Source organism: Austrofundulus limnaeus, unplaced genomic scaffold (assembly GCF_001266775.1).
Source record: "Austrofundulus limnaeus strain Quisiro unplaced genomic scaffold, Austrofundulus_limnaeus-1.0 Scaffold458, whole genome shotgun sequence".
Taxonomy (NCBI): domain Eukaryota; kingdom Metazoa; phylum Chordata; class Actinopteri; order Cyprinodontiformes; family Rivulidae; genus Austrofundulus; species Austrofundulus limnaeus.
In genome coordinates, this window is record NW_013952860.1 from 217,310 (window position 1) to 227,982 (window position 10,673).

Below are 10,673 nucleotides of genomic sequence, written 5' to 3' on the forward strand. Positions count from 1 at the left end.
TAAAGTGCAAATTAAAATATAGCTGTATCTGCAAATGTATTTGATAATGTTTTGAACTTTTTAAATACTGCATGGTAGAACCAGAAGCTGCTTTTCAAATTAGTGACAAACAAAAACACTAAAACAGCTTTTTGACAAGTTTAGAGTTTCTTTAAAATACATTCAACAAACTACAAAAATGATTTTGATAAAGTGCAAATTAAAATATAGCTGTATCTGCAAATGTATTTGATAATGTTTTGAACTTTTTAAATACTGCATGGTAGAACCAGAAGYTGCTCTTCATAATAGTGACAAAATGGCATTTTTGATGGGTTACCTTCATTTTTGCTTCTACTTTTCATTTAAAATAGGTTTCCACTCTCGGAGGGTTTCTTTGGTTCTTCTTCTACGTATTAAAAATGTTGTTAAGCAACTGAGTGGTGCACTACTGCTACTAGTGGTGAGAAAGTGTATTGCACCTTATTCCAAATCAATGCGATCCCACGGCCCTCTGCAGCCCAAAGTTCAAAACTGTTATTTTGGGTGGTGCTCGCGGCACAATTCATGGGTTAAGATTCTCTGGTTTAGGTAACAAACGAGACAGGGTTTYACCTGGTAGAAGGTGTTGATCTCTTTTCCATTGGTGGTAAAGGTCATGAGGCCTGTGGCCAGGTCGACCAGGCAGCCAATTACCATGTCCTCCTGACTGAAGCGGGTCTGCTGGTTGCTGACCAGGTCCCCTCCCCACACCATGTAGCAGTTACTGTGCTTCATGCTGCAGACAGGAAATAGAGCTACTACACAGGAAATGAGGGAAAACGTATCTGGAACTACCTATAAATTAAACAAAATCTAAACCTAAAAACGTAACTTTCCATGTATAAAATTGACATTTCTGAGTACTACCTGTCATGTATGTTGCCTTTATCGTCCCCCACAGTGACGGTGACGCAGCGCACCTTGGAGAGGTCGAAGCTGGGGTCGAACTGGTGGAAGTCAGGGGTGACCCAGCCGACCCACACGCAGGAYGGCTCCTGACCAGCGAAGATCCTCACAGAGTAGAAATACTGACAACAGAAGGAGAGTGAGTACCGATCGACAGATCCGATCTAAGCATTAAATGYGAGGTTGTCTCACGGTGGTGGTGCTGAGGATGATTTCGGGGTCATCTCTGTCATCAGGAACCACATCCTCCACCAAACGAGGCACCGTTGGRGGGGCAGGAGGAGGGGCCAGAGGTGTCATGGCAGCTTTTTTAGCTTTGGAGAAAAATCTGTTTGTCAAAAAAGACAAATCACAGTGAATTACACACAGAAACAAAATTTCCTTTACTGTCTTTACTAAAGACACAAACAGATTTTTACCCTTTTTTCTTCCCCTTTTCTGACATTGCCTCCTTCTCGTTTTCCACAGAGACCTCCTTTGGTACCGATGGTTCCTTCTTCTCGTCCTCCTGCTCCTTACGACTGGCAGACTTCTTTAAAACCTCAAACTCAGAGTCCGGCTCTACGACGACCACCTCCTCCTCGGGTATGGTGAGGGCTCGGGTGAGAGGGGTGGTCCCGGCTTGTACCTTGAAGGTCTCGTGGAACTGGACGGGCATGCTGAGTCGGAGGAACATCATGTCCGTGTTGGCGTTCTGCGACCCGTAGGTCTTGTGGGTTAGCTTCAGACAGGGGGCGCTGTCCACGGTTCCATCCACACGAGAAACCTGGAGAACAAGCAGCAGGAGCTTCTGTGAAGCTGCACAGTGCTAGCTAAACGCCAAAAGTAGCAAAATGCTAGCTAAACAATAAAACTAGAAAACTGCTAACTATAAGATAAAACTAGCAAAGCATTAGCTAAAAGTGTAAAAATGCTAAGTAAATGCTAAAAGTACAAAACTGCCAACAAACATATCAAAAGCCTATACTATAAGCTAAATACCCTGAAAGGATAGCCTAAAGCTAAATGTACTAAAATACTAACTAAAATGACTAAAACACAAGCTAAAAACAAAACATATCAAAAGGCTATTTATGAGCATAAAGTACTAAAAGGTTAGCCAAAGCTAAATGAATTGAAACACTAGCTAAAAGAAGTAAAACACAAGCTAAAACCTAAAAATATCAAAAGGCTAGCTATAAGATAAAAGTAATAAAAGGCTAGCCTAAAGCTAAAGCTATTGAAACATTAGCTAAAAAAATCTCTAGCTAACTAAGCATTAGCTCCAAGTCTCAAAATATTGAGTAAATGCTAAAAATAGAACTCTAACTAAAAATACCAAAAGGATAACTATAAGCTAAAAGCACCAAAAGGCTAGCCTAAAGCTAAATGTATGTAACAATAGCTAAAAGAAGTAAAACACAAGCTAAAAACTACAAATATCAAAAGGCTAGCTATAAGATAAAAGTAATAAAAGGCTAGCCTAAAGCTAAATCTAAAGGTATTGAAATACTAGCTAAAAACTAAAAAATCTCTAGCTAACTAAGCATTAGCTCCAAGTCTCAAAATGCTGAGTAAATGCTAAAAGTAGAACAACTCCAACTAAAAATACCAAAAGGATAACTATAAACTAAAAGCACCAAAAGTCTAGCCTAAAGCTAAATGTATGCAACACTAGCTATAAGAAGTAAAACACAAGCGGGCAACAAAAAAATAGCAAAAAGCTAGGTAACAGCTGAGAGTAACACAAGGTTAGTTAAAAGAATAAAATGGCTTCCTAAAAGCAAAGAGTAGCAAAAAGTTAGCTAGACAATAAAAGTAACAAAAGGAATGAAAAAGACCAGCCGAACCTACATGTAATTAAAAACTAGCTAAAGACAACTAAATTACAAATTAGCTAAAAATAGAAATATGCTAAATTTATCTGAATATTTGCTTTTAACTCTAATGATTACTACCAGGTTTTCCACTAGTGGAGGAAGTAAAATTAGTAGTAGAAGCAGTAGCTTCAGCATTAGCAGTAGTAGCACTGACACCATTAGAATTAACAGAATTAACAGTAGTAGCATTAGCAGTAGCTGTATCAGCATTCCCATGAATAAAAAACAAATTTCCATACGTCACTGATGAATTACCTCAATGTGATTGTGGTCGGTGGGTACAGGGACGAACTGGGGCAAACTTTTACTGAACCACATGGTGATGTCTCGCTTCATGTTGATGGCAAATGGTTCAAATCCTTCCTGCAGGCCACAGATAGCAAAATACTGCAGGCTGCTGACATTCTGGCCCAGATTGATCCGCCCGACCTGAGACAGGCCGAGGGCACACACCGGGATAAAACCTGACGGATAAAACCAGAAAATATTATTTTTTAATGATTACCACAAGAATTATACTTCAATCAAAAATATTCCCCCAAACAAGTTTTAAACCAATGTAGATCTGATAATTTTGATCTCACCTTCACCAATTTCGATGTCTTTGAAGGCCATCTCTGAGCCAGAATCGCTGATCAGCATTTCTCCGTTGAGGGTGAACATGATGTTCATCTCCGTCAGGTCGATCATGCAACCGACAACATCACCGGACTGCCACTGCCGACCGAACGGCTCGTTGCCAATGTGCCATCTTTGAGCCTGGAACAAAAGAAAAAACAAAAATAAGTGGACTTCAGTTCTGTAGTTGAAGACATTTATGTAACCTGGAGTCACATGCAAATTAAACAACACTCCTCGCACAATGGAAAGTCGTTAAACAACAACAAACCCACAAAATGTTCCTTAAATGGCGACAGTCAGATGTGGACTGACCTTGTTTCCGTTGAAGACGTAGGCGAGCTCGTCCGCTCCCAGTTCGGTGTCAGAGCGGACGTTGGGACGAGCCCAGCCCACCCTCATCTCTCCGGTCGACACYGCCTCGAACTCAAAGTACCACTTCCCCTGAGTGACGGCGTACGATTTCTCTGCCCTGAAGATCCGTACTTTGTCCCCGCGGGTGTTCTCCAGGCCGTGGCCAGCTGTAGCGATGTCGGGCGAGATGTCGATGAAACGCGAAACAACGATCGACGAAGAAGGTTTTGAAACAACTCGGTGACTTACTGCTCTCCTGGTCCGGAGGCTCGATATTGTAGCCGTAGCCGATGAGCGTGCGGACGGCGTTGTTGACGCTGTCACGGTTAGTTTTCTTGGTTCTCTCGTCCAGCAGGTTGTACGGTACCAAACGAGGGTTTCTCTTATTTATAATGTCCTGGAAGCCATTACAGATTTCAGCTCGGTGTTAAATGTTTGAACTTAGAAATGACCAGGAAGGAATTAATAAGATGTAGAAAAGGATTTTAAAATTAGTCACCTGAACGATGCTGTAGGTCCATCCTTGCCGTACTCTGTCCCTCGCCCAAACGTTATGCCCATTTTCTGCCAGTTTTTCTACAAGCTGGTTCTGGTTCGGTGTCAGTTTGACGTGGTTGAGGTCGAGCGGGGCAGGCTTGTAGCCGTTGGTCATCACATAGCTRGATAAAAACAAACTCCGTTAGAAAAGCATCAAGTCAGATTAATAAAAGAGAAAATGCTTTTGTCGCCGTACGTCTTGGGCAGCTTGATCTTCTTGAGATTCTCCTCTGCTTTCTCATCGCCCATTCCAACATGGCAGCCCAACGCCAGCAGTGTCCTGAAGGAAAACACGTTAAGTTTCATTTCCTGGCACGTTATCTTTAGGGTCTCATTACACGACYTGAACTGCAAACTTACTTGAGAGTTTCTCCTGACATCTGCAGATTGTAGTTCTTCTCCGGTTCAGGGAGACTTTGGAAGTCCACCAAGCAGGGGTGCAGTTTCTTGTTGTCATCCCTGAACTGTTAGGGAGAATCAAACAGATACGACTCAGTTTGATCGTTAGGAGGTCCAAACGATGCAGATTTCAGGTTATTGAATAATCCTGCTCAGATGACATCGTACTCACATTGCCGTAGGTCCAGCCCTGCTCGATGCGAGTCACCGCCCACAGCTCGTGAATGTTCTCCGCCAGCTTCTCTCGAATGCGTTCCAGGTGCGGTGGCAACACAATCTGTGCAGAGAAGAAAATTTAAATTTTAACGCATACTGAAGTCAGCAAAGACTTAAAATATTAATAAATTATTTTATATCCTGAGCCACAAAAACAAAATTAGCTGAATAAGCATTACTTCTGATGTCAGAAATCTATAATGGCCTTCAGTTTTGCTCGTTTTCACTTTAAGTTAATGTCATCAAGWTTTGCTTTTAGCTAATGTTTTAGCCTTTAGCTATTGTACGACATTTTTAGTTTTTAGCTRCGTTTTTTCTTTAGCTTTGAGGTCTTCAACCCTGTTCCTCGTGACCCACTGCCCTGCATGTTTTAGCTGTTTTTCTGCTTCGGCACACCTGATTCAAATAATTAAAGTTTAGCAGAAGCCTGTCAATCACTCATTCAATCCAAGCAGGTGTGTTGAAGCAGAGAAACATGCAAGAGAATCTGCTTTAGCTCATTTTAGCTTTTGGCTACTGTCTTGCAAGTTAGCTACAGTTTTGGTCATTTTCAGTGTTGGCTACAATTTTGGTAATTTTAGACTTTAAGTATTGTTTTGCTGTTTTAAGCTTTATCCTACTGTTTTTTTTCACTTTTAGTTTTCAGCTATAATTTAGCTAAATTTAGCTTTCATTTAATATTTAGCTATTTTAAGCTTTTATAAACAATTTTGCCAATACTAGCTTCAAGTTACTGTTTTGTAAATTTTATTTGTAGCCTKAAGTTAGCTAATATTAGCATCTATCCCCCATTTTGGGATTTTTGCTTTTAGCGGTGATTTAGCGTTTAGCTGCGATTTCTTTCGCTAGTTTTGATTTTAACAGTTCAGGTTAGGCTTTTTCAACAAATTCCAGTAGCCATTCAACAAATATTCAGCAGTCCTTTAGCAGATTTTTAGCAGACATTCAGCAGATAGTCAGCAGATATTCAGCAGTCATTCAGCAGACAGTCAGCAGACAGTCAGCAGACAGTCAGCAGACAGTCAGCAGACAGTCAGCAGTCATTCAGCAGATATTCAGCAGTCATTCAGCAGACATTCAGCAGTCATTCAGCAGACAGTCAGCAGATATTCAGCAGTCATTCAGCAGACATTCAGCAGTCATTCAGCAGACAGTCAGCAGATATTCAGCAGTCATTCAGCAGACATTCAGCAGTCATTCAGCAGATATTCAGCAGATATTCAGCAGATATTCAGCAGTCATTCAGCAGTCTTTCAGCTATCAGTATTCACAACACAAACTGGTCCAGCTGTAGCATTCTCTGGTTGTGTTACCTGGACCGTGTCCACCGGGCAGGGGGTGAAGGAGGTGTGGGTCAGGGATTGGGTGGGACCCAAAAGGTTGCGGACTCCGTTAAAGTCATGCTTGTACTCCTTGATGGGTTCGATACGCATCCTATCCTTGGGCAGCACTGCCTCGTAGCATGGGGCGTAGCCTGGCGGGGGCATAAACTTAAAGTCTCCRTGGCGTCCGCCCAGGAGGAACCGGACCCTGAGGGGACAGAACCAGAGTCAGTCCTGGTCTCTTTCTGTTTAAAACACAAGCTTTGGGACGTTAGACTGACTTGACCCCAGCAGAGAAGCTGATGACCGGGAAGAAGAGGCCGTCCACGTTGAAGTTTTCAAACATGCCCTGGACTGGATGGCCGTTGATTCGGAAGGAGATGCTGGGCACGCTCAGATCCAGGCAGCAGCTGACCACATCGTCTGCAGCGAGCGTGTGAGCGCTGGGCGAGGCCACCTGGCGAGCCACGGTCCCTGAAAACCACAGCGCAACATTCTCACAAACATTTACAGTACTGTGGCAGAGATACAGTAAACTGGTACAGGAAGTTCCTACCTGACCATAAGTGCAGCCCATCGAAGCCGTAAGAGTAGAGGTCGTCTCCCACCCCATTGCCTCCCCAGCCCTCTCCTCCTCCGGGGTAGGGGCTGTAGCCCTCGGTCATAGCCCAGCCCACCCTCAGGTGGGTCGCCTGGGCCGTGACGAAGGACTCCACGTAGTCCACAATCATCTCGTAGTACCACTTCTTATACTGAGTGGAGCCCTCACAGGTGCCCAGGAAGATGTTGGGTCTCACGCTGGGGGCAAAATGTCAACCTTTACCGCTAAAGTCATCTGACATAAGTGCAGAGTAAATGCCATATTTGTTTTACTRAATAAATCCCGTGTCGTTCCTCTTTGTGTGAACAATGAGTCAGCATTTATAATATTGTTTAAAAAGTCTTGTAAACCCTCATGGGAACAATGAGTCAGCGTTTGTTATTGTTTATAAAAAGTCTTATGTCATCCTGCGTGTGAACGATGAGTCAGCATTTATATTATTGTTTATAAAGTCTTATGTCATCCCTTGTGTAAACAATGAGTCAGCGTTTATTATTCTTTTAAGTCTTATCCCTCATGAATGAGTCAGCGTTTATTGTTTATAGTCTTATGTCATCCCTTGTGTAAACGATGAATTAGCGTTTATATTATTGTTTTAAAAAGGCTTACATCATCCCTTGTGTAAACAATGAGTCAGCAGTTATATTATTGTTTTTTAATTCTTGTTATCCCTCAATGTGTGAACAATGAGTCAGTGTTTAAAGTATTGTTTAGTTTTATGCCATCCCTCCTTGTATGAATGAGTCAGCGTTTATTATGCTTTTAAAATTTGTCATTCCTCGTGAGCGATGAGTCAGCGTTTATCCCTCAATGTGTGAACAATGAGTCAACATTTACAATATTGTTTAGTCTTATGTCATCCCTCCTTGTGTGAATAATGAGTCAGCATTTATAGTTTATAGTGTTACATCATCCCTTGAGTACACGATGAAACAGCATTTATATTATTGTCTTAAAAAGACTTAAGTCATCCCTTGTATAAATGATGAGTCAGCAGTTATATTTTTGTTTTTTAAAAGTCTTATGTTATCCATCAATGTGTGCACAATGAGTCAAAATTTATAGTATTGTTTAGTCTTATGTCATCCCTCCTTGTGTAAATGAGTCATCGTTTATTATTCGTTTAATAGTTGTCATTCCTCGTGAGTAATGAGTCAGCGTTTATTATTGTTTTTCTTGTCATCCCGCTTGCGTGTGAACGATAAGTCAGCATTTATATCATTGTTTAAAAGTCTTAAGTCATCCCTTGTGTAAACAATGAGTCAGCGTTTATATTATTGTTTTTTAAAGTCTTATGTTATCCCTCAATGTGTGAACAATTTGTCATCATTTATAGTATTGTTTAAAGTCTTGCGTCATCCCTTGTTGTGTAAACGATGAGTCAGCGTTTATGTTTGTTAAAGGTTTTGTCATCTCTCGTGTCAACGATTAGTCAGCGTTGATATTTCGTTAATAAAAGTCTTGTCATGTCTCGTGTCAACGAGTCAGCATTTATATTTTGTTAATAAGTCTTGTCATCTCATGTCAACAATGAGTCAGTTTATATTTTGTTAATAAGTCTTGTCATCCCTCATGTGAGCAATGAGTCAGCATTTATTTTTGTTTTTTTATTTAGTTTTCTCCAATCAAACCATTTTCAGCTGCTGTTTTGCTTCTTTTAGTTTTGAAGAGATTTTGGCTCAACAGCAGTTTTAGACAAACCTGGTGACGTAGTTGACGATGTTGGTTTGCAGCAGCAGGTCTCGACCCGGCAGCAGATTTTCTGTGATGAGGTTCTGGTTGGACCTCACAGCTACACCGTTACACACACACAGGGAGCGCAGGACGTCCAGAACCTACACATCAGAACAGAACCACACCGTGGATTTATAGGTCAAACGCTGCAGATTTCCACTAAAAATGATTCATTTACCAACCTTGTGGTTCCGTCCRTGTTTGTCCAGAAGAGAGATGATGGATTTAATGTGGTTCTCCTGAATGATGTTCAGAACCTCGGGGCTCTCAATYAGAACACAGTACAGAACCTCCAGGATTCCTAAAGGCAAACCCACCCGTCTGACAGATTACCAACATGACGTGTTCTGTAAAAGTTCTGTTTAAATCAGTTCCACCAGGTTTAGCCTGTGCTCTGTAGGAGATCTGATACCTGAGGAAGCCTCCAGGCGGTCCAGTTTACTGACCAACCAGTCCAGGTTGTCACAGAACAGTGCACAGTTGGAGCGGTTCCCCCTGATGAGTGAAGCTGTAGGTGCAAACATTAGGACACAAAAACAAAYCTTTATTTGTATTTAAGAGCTCGTAGTTTCATGTTTTTACCCAGCAGCTCGTAAAGGAGGTTGACGATCTCCTTCCAGGACTCGGCCGCCTCTTCCCCGGCAAACTCTGAGAAGTGAGCGGCGGTGTTGTAGACGTTGAGCCGGTCGATGCACTCCAGCACGATGGTGATCATTCCCTGACAGAAGCAAAGCGCAGGAGGAGCAGTCAGATGAAACACAACTTTGGTTTCAGGGAAAGAAAAKAGTTTTACCTCCTCCTGGAAGAGGTTCTGCCGGTTGCGCAGCGAGCGGAGTTTGGTCTGTTTCTCCTCGTGCTCCAGTTCCTCCTCYGGTGGCCGGAAGTAGAAGATGAGATCCTGAAGAGAGAGGATGACCCCTTCCAGAGGAAGAGACACCGGACCTGGAGATTTGTTCTTCCCACTCAGGGAGTCCAGTCCACTGGAAGAAGACACAATCACAATAAGAGAAAGAYTAACATCAGTTCTGGTGAAACCAGGAGTTTAATTCCCACTATAAACACCGTTGTAAATAAGCAGCAGATACGTACTTGATGAAGTGCCTGAAGAGACCTGTGGTGCTGTAAATCATCCGAGCAGCCTGAGACTCCTCAGACTGAGAGCGGGACACGGTCAGAGCATCGTCCATGTGACCCTCCTGGTGTAGAATCACCTGAAGACACAAACACACAAACCTTCATGTCACCTGAGGTCCGACGTCTGTCACAGAACTGGGTTTACGTCAAAACACAGAGTTTTTACTCCTTTCTGTTATTTTTCATTTATTTTGAAGGTTGCACTCCTGGAGCATCTCATAATGTTTACTGATCAATGCCGAAGGAAAAAAGGTGAAGGTGTGTTAGCTTAGCTGTGTTTATTTGTCTGTACTGTTAGCAAAATATCTGATCAATCACTGCATGGATTTTAACTCAACTTTCAGTGCCCGTTTGCTACGACTTACTTATCCAAGCAGGCCACCACAACAGGCTAAAACTGGCACAACAGTAGCTAAAAACAGCGGAACAACAGCTGAAATTAGCTAAACAGATGCGAAAGCACAAATCTGAAAGAACTGTAGCTAAAATGAACAAACTTTTAGCTAAAAGTAGTAAATATGACAAAACTAACTTCTTCAAAAAAAGTCACAAAACAGTAGCTAAAAGTAGCTGAACAGTAACTTCAAAGCTAAAAGTAGCAGAAGAGTAACTTTAAAAGCTAAAAGTAACTGAATAGTAACTTTAAAAGCTAAAAGTAGCAGAATGGTAACTTTAAAAGTTAAAAGTAGCAGAATGGTAACTTTAAAAGCTAAAAGTAGCTGAATGGTAGCTTTAAAAGCTAAAAGTAGCTGAATGGTAGCTTTAAAAGCTAAAAGTAGCAGAATAATAGCTGTAAAAGCTAAAAGTAGCAGAATGGTAGCTTTAAAAGCTAAAAGTAGCAGAAGGATAACTTTAAAAGCTAAAAGTAGCAGAAGGGTAACTTTAAAAGCTAAAAGTAGCAGAATGGTAGCTTTAAAAGCTAAAAGTAGCAGAAGGATAACTTTAAAAGCTAAAAGTAGCAGAAGGGTAACT

At 41.7% G+C, this 10,673-nt stretch overlaps 1 protein-coding gene across 1 annotated transcript in view; it reads right to left on the bottom strand.

Moving 5' to 3' along the window:
* Window positions 1–10,673, bottom strand: part of ryr1b (ryanodine receptor 1b (skeletal)) — a gene marked incomplete in the record, with an annotated part of 103,334 nt that overhangs the window by 69,355 nt on the left and 23,306 nt on the right. Inside the window, 21 exon segments of the mRNA XM_014025145.1 lie at window positions 595–757; window positions 889–1,049; window positions 1,120–1,255; window positions 1,347–1,693; window positions 3,042–3,250; window positions 3,371–3,545; window positions 3,720–3,925; window positions 4,008–4,155; window positions 4,258–4,417; window positions 4,492–4,575; window positions 4,656–4,759; window positions 4,867–4,971; window positions 6,224–6,440; window positions 6,514–6,706; window positions 6,789–7,030; window positions 8,535–8,668; window positions 8,750–8,868; window positions 8,980–9,075; window positions 9,150–9,285; window positions 9,361–9,547; window positions 9,657–9,778. Coding sequence (XP_013880599.1) covers window positions 595–757; window positions 889–1,049; window positions 1,120–1,255; window positions 1,347–1,693; window positions 3,042–3,250; window positions 3,371–3,545; window positions 3,720–3,925; window positions 4,008–4,155; window positions 4,258–4,417; window positions 4,492–4,575; window positions 4,656–4,759; window positions 4,867–4,971; window positions 6,224–6,440; window positions 6,514–6,706; window positions 6,789–7,030; window positions 8,535–8,668; window positions 8,750–8,868; window positions 8,980–9,075; window positions 9,150–9,285; window positions 9,361–9,547; window positions 9,657–9,778 — 3,444 coding nt within the window.